The following is a 17,500-nucleotide window of genomic DNA, read 5'->3' as shown; positions in this document are numbered from 1 at the left end:
CTGTCAAAAACTTCAAAGCGCTGCTATTTTTTTTGTCCCTTCAATGGTGATCAAATAATAATAATTATTATTATAATAACGGTGCACATGATGGAAGACTGATCCGTGTAGGAAATGTTAAAGAGTCTTCGATTAGGAATCGTCCCTGTGTGACTCACGACGCTCTCTACCACACAACTCATTAATTCCTATTTTGGGGCGACGCGAGAGAAATGAAAGCATGCCTGTGCTCCCAACCGAAAGCACGCGGGTCGATGGGGACTCAGCGATACCCCCACTGGACAGAAAAAGCGCGTCTCTCACATCTCCCCAAACCCCCCCCCCCCCCAAAAAACGCTCCCATACTCCACGCAGCATCACACGGTGGTGAGCTTGGCCGAGTAGGTGACCTTCTGCGGGCTGCAGTTGGTGTACTTGACGGACACGGCGTCCTCGCTGGCCCCCTCGCTGTCGTCCGTGTAGTCCGACTTGCACAGCGACGGTTTGCTGTCGCTCTTCTTGAACTCCCCGAAGATGGGCAGCTGCTGCTGGCCGCAGGTCACGTGCGTGTACCGGAACTGTTCCTCGTGCTCCGTCTCGCGGTGGTAGAAGTAGTTGAAGTTGGACACGATGACGGGCACCGGCAGTGCGATGGTCAGCACCCCGGCGATGGCGCACAGCGAGCCCACGATCTTGCCGCCGATGGTGACGGGGCACATGTCTCCGTAGCCCACCGTCGTCATGGACACCACGGCCCACCAGAAGGCGTCCGGGATGCTGCTGAACCCCGAGTCGGGGTCGTCCGTCTCGGCGAAGTACACGGCGCTCGAGAAGAGGATGACGCCGATGAACAGGAAGAAGATGAGCAGGCCCAGCTCACGCATGCTGGCCTGCAGGGTCTTCCCCAGGATCTGCAGCCCCTTGGAGTGGCGGGACAGCTTGAAGATCCTGAAGACCCTCACCAGGCGGATGACCCTGAGGATGGCCAGGGACATGGCCTGCTGGCCGTTGCCCTGGTGCTCTGCCAGCTCCAGGCCCAGGGTGATGAAGTACGGCATGATAGCCACGATGTCAATGGTGTTCATGATGTTCTTGAAGAACGCCGCCTTGCTGGGACACGCCAGGAAGCGCACCAGCAGCTCAAAGGAGAACCAGATGATGCACAGGGTCTCCACGATGAAGAACGGATCCGTGAACGGGTTGGGCTTCTCTCCGCCGCCGCCGCGCACCGCCGTGCCGTTTAGCGCCGGGGCTCGGTCGCCGTCGCCGTGCGACCTCCCGGAGTCCTCCCGGAACTCGGGGAGCGTCTCCAGGCAGAAGATGACGATGGAGATGAGGATGACCAGCACGGACACGATGGCGATGCCCCGGGCGGGACCCGAGCTCTCCGGGTACTCGAAGAGCAGCCACACCTGCCGCTGGAACTCGTGGTCGGGCAGGGGCCGCTCCTCCTCCTTGATGAAGCCCTCGTCCTCCTTGAAGTTCTCGATGACCTCCTCGCCCAGCTCGTAGAACTTGATCTCCTCCATGAAGATGTCCACGGGCACGTTGACCGGCCGCCGCAGCCGCCCGCCCGACTGGTAGTAGTACAGGATGGCGTCGAAGCTGGGCCGGTTGCGGTCGAAGAAGTACTCGTTGCGCAGGGGGTCGAAGAAGCGCATCCTCTTGCGCGGGTCGCCCAGCAGGGTGGCGGGGAACTGCGCCAGGGTCCGCAGCTGGGTCTCGAAGCGCAGGCCGGAGATGTTGACCACCACCCGCTCGCAACACTCCTGGTCCCCTCCCCGCTCGGGCCGGTACACGTCATGGGACAGGGCTGCAAGTGCCACAGTCTCATCCAGGTTCTCCCCGAGCACTACGGTCATCTTTCTCCAACCCCCAAAAGGGCAACGCTTCTCGGCACGCACACACAAACACCCAGACAATCAGAGACACACACACACAGAAACACACGCGCAGTGTCCCTTGCTTGGGTTTGCGTCGTGCCCAAACGTCCTCTCCCCCCCCCCCCCCCCCCCCCCCCACACCCTCAGTCGCCCTCTCTCCTCTCCTCTTTGGCGCTCTACCTCCGTGCGTATTTGTCCGCGCTATCTGGGAACAATAATGCGCTCCGATCACCTGTGGAAGCAGATCGGCGTCTCAGTCGCTCGTGCTCGTAGCCCTCGCGTCCGCATGCGTGTCCTAGTCCTTTTTGTTGTTGTGGTTGTTGATTTTGTTGTTTTTGTTGGCTTTTCTTCCCGCCTCTGCGCGCGGGTTCTTCCATCACCTCCGCCGCGCGTGCCGTCTGGACGAGCGACGGTCACGTGTGTTGCATTTTAAGCAGCGGCAGCGGCGGCAGCTTCCCTCCCCGCGCTGACGCTCACTGAAAAAAGAGAAAACACACGCACGACACGGCGGTCACTCGCACATGGATCTAGTTCCCGTCGACGCGAAAGTGGCGAAAGTAGCTCACATGGCATACGCCGATGCGCAAAGATTAGTTTATCCTCGCGCGTAATGCGCCGGGTACCTGCAGCGCGCGACAGCGAGAAAGTCGTTCCAAGGTTAATTGTGAGGGCGGAATTTATGTCGCGTGTGTTGCATGTGCGTGCGTCTGTCTGTGAGTGTGTTCTGTGTTTGTAAAAAGAGAGAAAGGGGTTGGGGGAAGAGAGAGAGAGAGAGAGAGAGAGAGAGAGAGAGAGAGAGAGAGAGAGAGAGAGAGAGAGAGAGAGAGAAAGAGACACACACACACACACACAGACAGAGACGTATTACATGTAGTATCAGGGATTCAGCAAAGATCAATGCGCGTCCACATGTTAACCATTAGTACAATTAAACGCCTCTGACTTTCGATAATGGAAATGCACACAGAAGCGAAAGTAGTTGTTCCCTTAACGATAGCATTCTATGTGCCACAGGGTCTACATCTTGCCCGAGCACAGAGACCCTCGCATGGCAAGGATCCCTCCAGCTGCTCGCGCACACACACACACACACACACACACACACACACACACACACACAGCGAACAGTGTCTGTCATACACACAAACAGAGAGAGACAGACACACAGACACACACACACACACACACACAGGCGGCGCAGCCTCTGTGTTACGCGTTTATGCTACAACGGCTCGCAATACGTTCGAAACAACAAAAGAAAAAAAACAACTACCGACCTCCTGAGAGTGCGTTTGTTGCTTCATTCCAAGCCCGAGTCAAAAAGCGAAAAGTAGAGGCAAATAGTGAAATAGAAAGAGAATGGATGTTCATGGACGTCGCTTAGGGCTCCAGGAACGAGAAGGTAAACAGCGGCGCAACAAGTCGGAGAGGAGCGGGGAGAGGAGAGAGGCAGAGAGGCAGAGCTCTGGGCCGGAGCACAAACGGATGACGTCTAGTCCGAAAATAGCCGAATTCCTCCCAGAGCCAAAGGAAAGTTTCTTTTCCCATGGAATACCTAGGGGAGAAGCGCGAGGAAAATGGGATGAACCCCCCCCCCCACACACACACACACACACACTCACACACGCACACGCACACAATCCACGGTGGGTGGCTTAAACATTAAACATTTTCATTCAGAAAAAATAACTTTCATTGTTATTTTAAAATCGAGGCTAAAACGTTTAATGCTGACCCAGTGGGAAAAAGAAATACAACAACATATTCTGATGTAATATTAGCCTGTTTGCTATCACTAAAACAGTAGTTGTTCTCCTCAAAAGGAGTTCATGGCCTACTTGTTTTCCTACATTGGGTAACACAGTATAAGCAACCTCCGCCCCCCACCACACACACACACACACACACACACACACACACAGACACACACACACACCCCAGCCCCCAACCCCCACCACCAAAAGAACTCACTCACACACGTTTTTCCTTCCTCTCAAAAAACATTTCCCCCCCCCCCCCCCCCTTTTTTTTTTTAATTGCTGCAGCTGAGAGTGTCATGTTGTTATTGTGTCTCAGTTGGTCCTCATGCCAGACCTGATTTCTCGCCGTAAACTTGGCAACGGTCCTTCGTTTGACCCGGACGTGGTGGAGGGGCCCGTGCTCTATCCTCTCTGGGTTCGATCCCTATCGTCTCTGACCGAGAAGCCCCTAGCTGCCCTCTTTGTGACCTGTGCCGGACATTTGGGTGCAACCGCTTCGGATGAAAGAGTCTAAAAAAAGGGTCTAGACATCCAGATGACCAGAGAGTCTTAAGTTGATTAAGTTCAACTCCTAAATTAGAACGTGACTCAAACACTCCATCTTCCTTTTCCCCCACGAAACCCATGGGGGAAAGGAAGGGGGGGGTGGGGGTTCGTTGAGGTTAAGTGGGGTCACAGAGTTAGGTGATATAAGTCACAGTATAACTCTCAGGTAGCTACCGTTCCCTGACAAGCGAGTGTCCGTCATTAACATAGGCCATAGGTTGCTGCTCTTCAGTGTTCTGAGTGGCTGGTCCTTGCGTCGGCATAATGAAGCACCTTGAGTGGAGCTGAGGAATTCTGGGTATTTAGGATATTTCGGTCGCAGCTGCTTCGCTTTATGAGCATTTCTAATCAGGTGATATGTTGAATGCTTTTGTATAAGGTGCTATGAAGGTTGCTAGTTCGATCCCCGGCTCCTACTAGCGAAGTGTTGAGGTGTCCCGGAGCAAGACACCTCACCCTCACTGCTCCTGACGAGCTGGCTGTCGCCCTGCGTGGTCGACTCCGCCGTCGGTGTGTGAATGGGTGAATGTTAGGCAGTATTGTAATGCGCTTGGAGTGGCCACTGGTTGGAAAAGCGCTGTATATTGCACTCCATTAACCATTTATTGTTTTATCATGAATCCTTCATTAAACCAGAGGCCATCGCAGTACAAGCCCGATGCTTTGTGTTTATGAAAGCATTTGTTATTAACGTCTAATAATATTCATTCCCTCTTAGTCGTAGTATAAGAAAGCAACTCACAGGGGACTCAGATGACATGTCGTTAATCATGACGGTTTTTGGCATGTTGCCCGTGGGCACGGACCAGAGAAGGCTGCTGTGGGTTGGGGATTGAACCCAGGACCTTCCCACTGGGAGTGGAAGCCACTGGCCACATCAAAACCAACCCCCCCCCCCCCCCACACTAATAAAGACTGATGAGATGGAGACAGAACAGTACTTTGAGAGTGATTTAAAGCCCATTTGAACACACACCGCCATGGTATGACAGAGAAGACAACACAGTTGTCACACCCATGATGCCTCGGTGATTGTGTGGGAAAGTATAATGAGCCCCAATCATTAATTGCAATTTAATCTATTAGCTAAAAATGAATACATGTAGCGCGCACACAGACAAACATACACACACACACACACACACACAATGATACGCACCATGGATAACACAATAAAAGTAGGCTTATGTTACAGGGAGGGGATAGGGGTGTGTGTGTGTGTGTGTGTGTGTGTGAGTGTGTGTGTGTGTGTGTGTGTGTGTGTGTGTGTGTGTGTGTGTGTGTGTGTGTGTGTGTGTGTGTGCACGCGCTACTCCTGGGAAATCTTTTATCTCTTCAGGGAGAAGGAGCTTTCTCTCTTTCATGTGTGTGTGTGTGTGCATATGCGTGTGCTGTGCGTATTTGTGCGTGTGTGTGTGTGTGTGATGTGCATGTGTGTGGATGGAGACACTTGCAGGGGCAGCCCCCAGAGGGGGGGTACGACTCACACCACATTCCAACATTCAAAAGGGGGTAGTTTGTTGTAGTTTTTGTGATGTCTGTTCAAGATGTCTGAAATATGCTTGTGAGCCTGTTTTGCTGCCAGTTTCTCTCGTGAATCATCCCGTTGAGATTATCCATGAAGCTCTCAACAGTTAATGCTTCTGACCACGTTAAATGTTCAGAGTGGGGTTATTTGTTCCCTATTCCCGAGTATTCGTTCCCTGTTCATCAGTATTTCTTCTCTTCTCACAAACTTTCACTTTTGAGCGATGAATTGCTTCGGAGAAACTAAAAGCGGAATTCAGTTCACATTACGTTCATAGGTTTACAATGTCTTGCGAAAGCATACAACTGTACTGTCTTGAAAACGACAATGTCGGTGTACAGAAACACAAACCTAATGCATTCTCCAACATACTCCGACATCAACCACGTGTGCCATTTTCTTTAAGACTTGTATTAGTTCTTAACGTTTCGGGTTCTAAAAACGGAGGATTTAAGATTAAAACCAGCGCCGCAGTAATTACTCTGGACGCTATTTTGGTTGACGTGATATTTCCAGTTGCGTATCATAAAGCGAGCCATGTACCGCTTTGTAAAGAAATAATTGCTTCTGCGCTGCCGACTCTCTATCAGTATTGTGGCGAGGAGAATGAGGAATGTTTTAACGCTGATTAATATCCTCCTTTTGCTTCACGGGACTCCTCTTTAATTAAGCATCAGCAGATTCATTAACGACCTTTGGCTTCGACGGAACGACATTAACTCGACGCACTCCCCGTCTCTGTGAGGGGCAGCCGTGACAACGCTCAGAGTGCTCTCCATCTGCTCTGAGATGGAGTGAGCTAGAGGGGGCTTCTATATGGTATAGAACCATTGCTCACATTAACATTCTGGGCATTCAGCAGACACTTTTATCCAAAGGGACGTACGTTCACACACCGACGGCGGATTCCACCAGGCAAGGCGACAGCCAGCTCGTCGGGAGGAGTTAGGTTGAGAGGTGTCTGGCTCAGGGGACACCTCGACGCCCAGCTAGGGGGAGGCGGGGATCGAACCAGCAACCTTACGTTTACCAGTCAACCTGCTCTACCCCTCTGTGCACCAACACCCAGAAAGAAATCCTGAGAACTAGCGGCAGTTATAATTATGTACCTGAATGACCTGAATGGTTTATAATCGCAGAGCGGAACAGATTTTCTCACTGGACCCGAGAGCGCCATGTTGTGATGTCACGACACAGTGAAATCTGAGAGTAAACGGTGTCACTAAGTGGGAGTGCGCTCGGCAGTATTAGTGTATTTTTCACGCACGAACAATGGATCGTAACAACGTTCGAACCAGCGCAAATCAGCCCCGAAACCAAAACAGGTTCCAGGATAAAAACCTTGCGTTCAGGTTGCTGTTGATCCACACAGCTGCCATGTTCATCGCTCGCTGTACGCCTTTGAACTGCAGCTGCAAACACAATGGAGGCATTCAGGACCACCACCCCCACCACCACCACCACCACCACCACCACCCACCACCACCACCAGCACATCTACAGTAAAACCACCACCACCACCAGCACAACCAAAACCACCTCCACCCCCACCACCACCACCACCACCAGCACATCTACAGTAAAACCACCACCACCACCAGCACAACCAAAACCACCTCCACCCCCACCACCACCACCAGCACCACCAATACAACCACCTACACCTCCATCACACCCCACCCCCCACCCCCTTCTGCATCCTTACAGCCACTGCAGCACGGTCAAGGTGAGTACTGAAGGCTTAGTGCTGATTGGCTGGGCTGATTCCCCTGTCCCACAGTGGACACTGGGTGTTACGAAGAGTACATCAATGTGTTGGGGGGGGGGGGGGAGGGGGGAGGGATGTGTGTGTGTCTATGCGTGCGTGCGCGTGTGTGTCTATGTGCATGTGCGCGTGTGCGTCTCTATGTATGTTGGGCGGGGGGGGGAGGTGAGAGATAGATGCATTAGCAGATTGCACGGTTCACCGTGCACTCATTTCACGGTGCGGGTCCCCCCCGACCCACCAATGACAAGAGCCCCAGCAGAGACTCCCCCTCAGCTGGTTAATACAGATCAGCGGTTACTACACACACATATACACTCCCACCCGCCCCCCCCGCCCGGTGTATGGAGGGACAGAGTACACGACGCATTACCACCCCGCGCCTCAAGACGAACGGCCCCGCTCCTCCAACGCAGACGACACCGAGCACATCCAACACCTCTTCCAGTCGGAGAGGGAGGGAGGACGCATGTGTCTCAATTACGGCCAACGACTTCGACAAAGGGGTTGTGCTGTCGGGGTGTCGGGGTGTCGTGCGCGGCCCGGTCTCCTGTCAGCGATTGGTTCATGACGGGGATGAGAACGCGAATGAGACGCATCAGTCAGACGCCGCTGGAGGAAGAAGGAGGACATGTTGGCAGAGTGTGTAGAGAGAGAGAGAGAGAGAGAGAGAGAGAGAGAGAGAGAGAGAGAGAGAGAGAGAGAGAGAGAGCGAGAGAGAGAGAGAGAGGGAGAGGGAGAGAGAGAGCGAGAGAGCGTCGCTTTCCCCATCCCTCACACTAAGAGAGGGAGTGTATTACAAAACACTTACTGGCTAACGCACACACACGCACGTATAGACACACACGCAAGCGTGCAAGCACGCACGCACACACACAAATGGCCACACACACACGGACGCATGCACGCAGGTACACACGCCCGCACGCCTAATATGTCGTTGAGATTATCGCTCACGCGACGTCAAGGTAACGTAGTCCTTCGGTGGCAGCCGATACAGGGTGAGGGTGACTGTAGTATCACTGTTCTATCAAGGGGACTGATAACCTTGCAGCAGACTGAGAACACGTACGGCCACTCCAGGTGAGTCAGAGCCTTCACCCTGAGTGTGGTCACGGACAGGGAAGGACAATGTTAAGCTACTGTTTTTACACGCGACAATTGTGACTATTATTAGTGTTTTCTGGAGTCCATAACATCTCATGGTATTGGACTTTCTTTCCAAACAGGAACACGTGACCTGCCTAAACAAGTTTACAAACAGTGTGTCGACCAAAAGATATAACTTCCGCTTAACAACTGGAATTCTCTGTTTTGGCACCGCAGTGGTGGAACGAGCTCCCTGACGACGTCAGGAGCGCAGTCGCTCACCAGCTTCGTGAGTCTTAAAGACTTAAGACTCACGAGACTCTGTAGTCTCTGAGTTTATGCATAGTCTAGGTGAACTCTGAACAAGTGAGCCTTGAGTCTCTCGCAGTAGCTCGTGAGCGACTCAGCGGTGCTGACATCGGCAGGGAGCTCGTTCCAACAGTGCAGTGGTTACAACAAACCTCTAGTGAGCTTCACAGGACCGAGTTTCCCAACCTGGGGGTCTCCAGAGATGCATGAGATCGCAGGAGAATGCTGACGTGAGCCAGAGATATTTGGCGATCCATTTAAGGTTAACCATTATTTTTAGAAATTGATCTCGCAGACCTTTTTTATTTACGAACTGAGATCCTAATGAGTCCCAGCCCCGAGCGAATCGTTTAGTGTGCAGTGGAGCGACGCAATAACGTTCAGCGGGATATGGATATTAGTGGCAGATGTTGATTGGGTAAGAGCTGTTAGCGTGGCGGCAGAAGCACAATGTCAGAGATTGGGTCGCAAACATTTGTAGAGCTAGAAACAAGGTCATGGGCAAAAGAAAGATTGGGAACCACTGCTGTATGAGCTGAAACTCCCTGTCCACTTCAAGCCTCCAATTCCCTGTAAGAACCCCAACTGTGTGGCATGGTTACACACACACACACACACACACACACACACACAAGCTGTCACACTAACACACACAAACACACACACACACACACACAAAGACATACACACACACACACAGTCTCTCTCTCACACACACACACACACACACACTCAGAGGACAGAGGATCAGCGTATGTAAATAGGCACGCTTGCAACGAGGCACGTTCACATCACATCAAATTACTGAGCTGCACTTGCAGTAGCCTCTTCTATTATGAGTACCCCCCCCCCCCCCACACACACACACACCTCTTCTTCTTCATAAAGGGGTGTCACTTAATACATGTGTGTGTGTGTGTGTTGTTTGGGAAAAAAAATACAAATCCTTTGTTGATTCCCCCCCTCACCCACCTACACACACACACCTTCCACTTCGTCTTCATAAAGGGGTGTCACTAAATGAATTTCTGTGTGAAAAATATACAAATCCTTTGTTGATTCTCCCCCCCTCACCCAGCTCTCCCCCCTCTCCCAGGGGTAAGAGTTCCGTTCGTTAAGCAAAAATCTCCCAGATCATCTTCCTGCTGGAGGTATCTGGAATATGGAATCAAGGAATATGGATTCTGTTGTGTCACACCAGTTAATCAATGGCCACCAGGAGTGCATTGTAAGTGCCTTCTGTCTTTAAGGGCCTCTCGGCCTGTTGGTGCGAGTGCGGTTTGGTCAGCTGGTGGTTTAGTATAGTGTTTTGTTAAAACGGTGTCGTCTCATGTTTGTCCGTTTATTCTGTCTGTGCGTCAAGACAAGGGGCTCTCGTCTGCTCGTCTTTTGGACAAAAGTCGTGCTTCTCTCACTCTTATTTATCGTTTTTTCGGCTACAACGACAACATCCTTCTCAACCGTATGATGTAACACGCAGTGTATTTTCTTCTTCTTCTTAATATTAACAGTAATGTCGCACACGAGGACATAAACACGGCCGAGAACCGAATCCAAATCCGTCCCTGGATGAGAGGGGGAAAGCGCTGATGGTGCTGAGCCAGTCCAGTCGGCTCACTGCTCACTCCTGGGGGGTGCATGGGGGGGGGGGCACTAACGGGACTAAAGAGAGGATCAGTGGAGCTGGGCGATGCAGGGGATAAGGGGGGGGACGGATCTTTGTAAGCCCCTGACAGACACCGCTGTAACGGCCGGTCCGAAATGCCCCCTCTGTATTTTTAGGGCATGAGCGTGTTTACGTCACGGGGTGAGGTAATAATAGAGCCATCGATCACCGGAGGGCCCCGACCCCAACGCTATGGGAAAGCTGGGATGAGAAAACAACAAAAGCACAGAGCCAGAAAGACAGACTCTCCTCCCCTGCCTCTCTTCTTCATCCTCCCCTCTTCATCCTCTCCTCCTCTCCTCTTCATCCTCCCCTTGCCTCATCCTCCTCCTCCTCTCCCCCCCCCCCTCTCCCTCCCCCTCCCCTCTCCTCCTTTCCCGCTCCTCCTCCTCCCCATCTCCTCCTCCCCCCCCCTCTACCCCTATCCCAGTGTGGACTGGTTCTCGTCTCCCAGAACTCCACTAAGACGCGGCTTTGCTGAACTTCAGCTGTCTGTGTTGTTTTGTTCTTCTTCTGTGGTTTTCATGTGGGGGGGGCAGTGTCAACATCGATATGGAGGCAATGGCTCATTGTGTCGCCCACGACAACTGGATGCGAGCAGATGTTGCATTTTAATTGTGTTAATCTCGTCTCCTGACGAGCGCATTGTTTTGGTAATCAGGGTCCAGACCTTGGGGATGTTATGTCGAGCCGCAGGGTGTGTGTTTCAGAGAGATACGAAATTGACTGAAAAGATTTTGTTGATATCCGGAGTGCAAATAAAATTTGTCATAGTTTTTACTTGAACTACTTGAAGTCTTCTTTTTTATTAGGGAACCATTTTTAGAAAAGAAGAATTTCCACCAAGACGCACGCCTCAAGTAAAGTGAAAAACCCTTATTTGAAGGGTTCAAATGACGTCGGTGTGAAACAGACTCTCAGAAGAGGTTTCAAAGTTTATTCTTTCCACGGCTGTCGTTCCTCTGACTGCATACAGATGCTGTTTTGGTAATGGAAGGTCTTGCATTTCCATGACAGCCAGCGATAAACAAAGTGACCCAGGTGGGCTTTCAAGGATAACCGAAGATGATCCGTGTGATAAAGTTCACAGATGAACCGTGTGATAGTCTATCAGCTTACTTCGACACACAGTAAACACTTAGAATACAATAGTACCGGTAGTATGCAGCTGAGACTTTGCAAAAAAGCATGCACGTTTTGTGATTCAGGCCAAATGAGATTGAGATTTACAAATAACATTGCGAGTAGGTTCGTTGTACAATCTCAAGTGAATGGGTGAAATGCGCAGCACAAATCCATGGTTCAAGATGTTAATCATTTAGCCAAAGGGAAAGGACAGTTTCGGGTGTTGACCTCCAAACCAGAGTGTACTGGGTAGATGTGTCCTCATCCTTTCATTATTCATAGACCAATTGCCTCAGTCTTACCTGCTCATTAATGACGTCTAGCTGAATTCACTGTAGCTTTCTCCAGATAAATGCGATGAATGCTTAATGACTAAATGGTCAATTCTAAGCACTATTTTCGAAGCAGCTTCGATTAGGAAGTTGTAACCAGTCAACCTATTACAAGCAGCAGAGATTGGCACAGGACAACATCCAGCCAAATCACATAACAAACTACAAACCTTAAAAACAGGTAGAATGCATGCTATGGTGTTGCACCAGTGCACGGAACAGTAAGCACATAAGCATTTTACATTTATATTTACATTTATATTTAGGGCATTTAGCAGACACTTTCATCCAAAGCGACTTACAATAAGTCTATTCGTCACAAGAAAGAGGAACAACAATATATCACTGACGGTACAGTAAGGATGATCATAGAACCAAGGGCCAAGCACCAACAATCGCTAGGTTAACCCATTCTCCGTAGATACCAAAGACCGCTCTCCAAAAGAACGGTTAGCATGGTGAATCCAAACCCAACGAGGGAAGGCAGAAGCATGACCCAATCGGCATGCTGTGTGCCCTGTACAGGGACAGGCTTCCCACCGTTGGCCATGTGGCCCGAGACAGGGGCACGGTCTGGGCAGAGGAAGCGCGAGTCGGGACCGGGCCAAGGTGGGGAACCCGGCGACAACCGTTGACCGCGGCGATGTTCCGCTGACTCTGTTTGTTTTGGCGTCTGCGCGGCCGGGTGTTAGCCACGTTAGCATGTTTAAATCAGCGTGAAACGAGGGGCGCGCCTTCACACCTCGTTAGGTAATACGCAGCAGCAGTGATCGGCACAGCTCAGGAGGTAGAGCTGGTTGACTTGGAACCGGAGTGTCGAGGTGTTCCTGAGCAAGACACCTCTAACCTAAACTGCTCCCGACGAGCCGGCTGTCGCCTTGCGTGGTGACTCCGCCGTCGGTGTGTGAATGTGTGCGTGAATGGGTGTAAGTCGCTTTGGATAAAAGCGTAAATGCTCCAAATGTAAATATAGCTGGCCAAGACATATTATTCACCTATTTGTAAATCTGTAAGGCTCTGGGTGAGTCCCTGCAGCATATTTGATATTTTAAATCCAAGTGCATTCAACCTGATCTCTACTACTGCCAAACATGTTATCCTGGTCCCTATCCCAACAGCTGGGTTGGAAATGTATCATCATTTGACTGGCTTGATTGATATGTTATGACAGACTCTTTTAGTAGAGTCACTTAGGTTGTGGCCAGAGCTCTGTTAGACATCAGGATGGTGCACCGCTTAAACCACGACAATAAACCATAGTGTGTTTTTCATGTAGTCGTAGCATACAGTAAGACCGTTAGCGGTTACGCTTCTGTGCAGAGGAGGTTGTCGTTACCATAACAGCAACCTCCCCGAAGGTGACACAGGTTCGGAGATAACAGAAGCAAACGTTAACGTTCCGCTCCAGCCGCGGGCCCAGCCCCCGCAAACTCTATCGGGGGGGGTGGGGGGGGGGGGGGGGGGGGGGGATTAAACTGAAACCACGGCGACGCCGACACAAGGCCATGGAACCAGCCTAATCTAACTTGGCTGCTGTGTGTTTTTCACTGTAGTCGCTGGTGGTTTTATCTCGGGGCTGTACACCACCATGGAAGAAACTCATACACCTCCCTCCTCCTCCTCCTCCTCCTTCCTCCTCCTCCTCTCTCCCTCTCTTCCCTCCTCCTCCTTCCCCCCTCCTCCTCCTGCGACCGGGGATTTTCGGCCTGACATGCAGGATTCCGGTGGTAACCATGGAAACAGGGGGGGTTCCCCCTGTGCTGGGTTGAACGCCGCAGAGCGCAGAGTGACCTTTCACAGGCCGTCTCCCCCCCTAATGGCCTCATGATGGGGGAGGGCGGGGGGGGCGTCGCCTTCACGGTCCGTTACGATCAAACGGGATTTAGAGGTGAAAGTGGAGAAATGACCTGGGAGCCAATGGGGGCCGTTCTGTTGGGAATCGGCCGGTTATTCCAGTTTAGACGCGACAATGGTTGTTGATTTTTGATTGTTGATTGTTGTCAATGGTTGATTGTTTTGGAGCATTTCCTGAAATTAGGTATTTTGCACACTCGATAGTTGTTTAAAATTATAATTTTATGTTTTTGTTTTCTTTTGTTTATTTTTTTTTATTTTTTTGTTCTACTTACAATCTACTGCAAATGTTTTTTGTATCTGGTATTTTTTTCCCTTTCTTTAATCATGTAATCAAAACAGCCATAACTTCACAAGATATCTTCACGTTTTTGGCAACAGACAACCAATACCATATTTTTTCACCAAAAGCATCAAAGTGTAAAATGCTGATGTATCGGACGAGGAAATATAATTGTCGACTCCTGTTTAACAAATCAATCACTATTAGCCAGCGAATGATAATTAGCGAGCTAGGCTTGGTAGGTCGCTAGCATTCATCACTGGTTCATTTCAATTAGACCCTTGGTGTCTCCCAGACAAATCCCTCTAGGAATGACCTGCTCTAATAAAGACCCAATTAAATTCATCCAAATAAGAAATATTCACGTTTCTGAATATCAATTCCGCGGTACCCAACTCCCGTGAGCATATATAATCATATTGCACAATTATAGCCAATATTCATCTGTAATTCCCTCCTTGAAAAGCACCGTGGAATCAAAGAACAGAAAGACAGAAAGTCAAGAGAGAATCGTGTGTACGGTCGTTACTGTGAGCCATGCTTCTTTTCTGTATTGATTTTCCCTGTTGGGTCCCACCGCAGATAACCCAGTTGGATATTCAATCAGGTGTGATGCCGGTAGCCATGTTGATTTGTGAGAGAGACAGGCGGGCAGCTCATTGTTTACGGGAGGCGGGAAAGACTCAATCACACAAGTTTGTGAGAACAACTCTCGTCGTCTCCGAACTGGATTTGACATACGAAGAAGAACAGAGTGTAAACTTTACTAGGGATCTTGCCACTTGAATTTCAATGATTTATGATGTTTTTTAGTCCATATTAAAGCAATCCATATACCATAAGTCTAAGAGAGAAGAGAGATAATGAGAGAGAGAGAGAGGGGGGGATGAGAGAGAGAGAGAGAAAACGAATGAACGAACGAGACAGAGAAAACAAAAACGAATAAGAGAGAGAGATCAATGCGTTCCAAGTAAGCAATAAACAGTTTGATAATTATTAAAGTATTCAAATACTTTAATAATTATGCTTTTTCTTATTCGTATTGCATGCTTATTAAATGTATACTCTGTTTGAGTTCATCTCCCTCAAAAAGTAGTCCCCTTTAATTACAATCGATCAAACATGTTTTTGACACCTCAAAGGGCATTATCCCGCTTATACCATGGTCACTTGCCAAAGAAAAGAAATTAAGAACATTGAAGTTCTAAAGTTTTTCACATGCCATAGTTTAGCTTCCCTGGTAACGCCTGAGGGTTTGACTAAAACCTGGAACAATCATTACCCTCCCGTTATGAAACAAAAACGTTTACTCCAGGAAATAGGACGGACCTTAGCTACGACTTGGCAACGGGAGGTATTCTAGTCCGCTGAGCGATAAGCCAGAGAGCTAACGCTATGGATTGTACATATTTATAATCGAAATTCGTCCAAGCCTTTATACCACATATATTCTAGGGTCTATAGCATATAACCGCGTTGTCTGATTACAGTTTAATGCATTTTTCACAATTTACCAGCTCTCGTTTTGAAGACTAATCCCCGTGCCATTCGTTTCAATGGGTATCGCGACGGTCTATACTTTCAACATAAAGTGTACATATTTATAATTTGAAATTCGTCCCAGCCTTTATACCACAGATACTCTAGGGTCTATAGCATATATCCGCGTTTTCCGATTACAGTTTAATGCATTTCTCACAATTAACCAGCTCTCGTTTTGAAGGTTGAAATACAAGCGGCGTATTGATCTACTATTTCATGACGCTGTGCTCAGTCAGCAGCAAGTAGAACCGACAAGTCAGCGCGCAACCTGCCGGGTTAATGCCCTCCTCCCAGCCAATCAGAATCAAGCATTCTTAAATAATATATTTTAATAAGCAGATGGCCGAAACTGTTAGAGTACTAAAGGGTTTTGTTGGTTGCTCCCATGTTTGACAGAAATCCAAACCCTGAAATCTGTCACGGTCTCTCCTACCGGATCCTAGCTGCCACTGGTTTTCGGTTAGTCTCGTCTGTCTCTGTCGTCATGTTCTGTTTCAGGTACGGGGGCGTGGCCTGCTCAACTCCCCGACCCAGCCACGCTGATCACCCGCATCTGACCATCATCACCAATCACATCCACCTGCATATCTTCCCCAGTCATTCAACCATTCATCGCCAGATCGTCAGCTATACTTACCTGGTGAAGTTATCCTCCGACCTCTCTTGCCTGTTCCAGTTATTCTTATTCGAGTCTCCATTCCTGATCCAGCTGTCTTCCTCCTCAAGCATCGTAATCACGTCCGTCATTCGACTCTGCTCTCCTGCCGGAATACCAGTTCCTCCGAACCATCGAGGGTGACTACCTGTTCGGCAATCTACCTGACCCACCAACTCCGGTTCAGACAACCCGGTCAGCGGACTCCGGATCCCCACGAACATTCTCCTCTGTGTAGCAATAAACTGGTTAATTGCTACCAATCTCGTCCTGTTGTCATTTGTGCCATGCGTTTGGGTTCACCCCGTCTTGGCCCGTAACAAAATCTCTACTTTACATTCCTATGGTGTCCATATTCCTAGTTTATGAATAACGTCAGACTCATTCGACTATCCTAGTTCATGAATGATGTCAGACTCCTGCCCCTGACAATGTTTAGTGCATTCATAAACTGTAGTTTATGAATGCACTAAACATTCACCTGCACCTGATTCCATCGGCTCCGAGCTCATCAAACCAGCACGTCGCTCCCAGCGGGAGACGACCTCATCTCAGCGGAGAGGGGTCCGGCCCGCGATGGGTGAGTGACAGCCTGGCTTGATGGAGGAGGCTGACGGGGGCAAACCTGACACCGTGACGGGGCTCTGCGGCGAAGCGCCGGGTTTACGACGCAGCGGTTAAATCTGCGGGCAGAGGGGCTCTGAGTGATGGTCCTGAAATCGATCCAAACGAGAGCCGCCATTAACACACACGACACACGGCAGCAACCTGCTAACCGCCGATGCTCAACAAACATGAATGCACGAGAAACGATGGTGTGCATGGTTTTGTGTGTGTGTGTGTGAGTGAGTGAGTGAGTGTGTGAGTGTGTAGATGCATACGTGTGGATGCATGTGTGTGCATGAGTGTGCGTTCGTAGCAGTGGGGTTCTTGAGAATGTCACCAGTGATTAAGTTGGAAGCCAAAAAAAGACGTTCCCAGCAGCCAAGCCCGGCTTCCTACAACCCCATAACAAACAAGACCCCAGCCCCCCACATCACCACCACCACCACCACCACCATCACCCCCACCGCCACCACCCACCCCATACCCTCCCATGGGGATTTGGTGCAAGACCCGGGCAATTATAGAAACATTCAAGTACATATGGACTATTTACCCTTGTGCCCACAGGCCCAGGGTGT

The 17,500-nt window shown here is 50.0% G+C and overlaps 1 protein-coding gene across 4 annotated transcripts in view; it reads right to left on the bottom strand.

Annotated features, from left to right (window-relative positions):
* The window catches only part of LOC307075013 (shaker-related potassium channel tsha2), a 69,297-nt gene that overhangs the window by 10,320 nt on the left and 41,477 nt on the right, over nt 1-17,500 (bottom strand). For 2 of the 4 annotated variants that reach the window (XM_079735486.1, XM_079735489.1), the window contains exon 1: nt 1-3,129. This exon is cut by the window's left edge and continues 1,797 nt beyond it. In XM_079735486.1, coding sequence (XP_079591612.1) covers nt 357-1,841 — 1,485 coding nt within the window. In that variant the 5' untranslated portion in view covers nt 1,842-3,129 and the 3' untranslated portion in view covers nt 1-356. The other 2 variants (XM_079735488.1, XM_079735487.1) reach the window with 2 other exon arrangements.

The sequence above is a fragment of the Pollachius pollachius genome, assembly GCF_949987615.1.
Source record: "Pollachius pollachius genome assembly, chromosome: 4".
In the NCBI taxonomy this organism is placed as follows: Eukaryota; Metazoa; Chordata; class Actinopteri; order Gadiformes; family Gadidae; genus Pollachius; species Pollachius pollachius.
The sequence above is the reverse complement of the archived record's forward strand: the minus strand, read 5'-3'. Positions and strand labels throughout refer to the sequence as shown.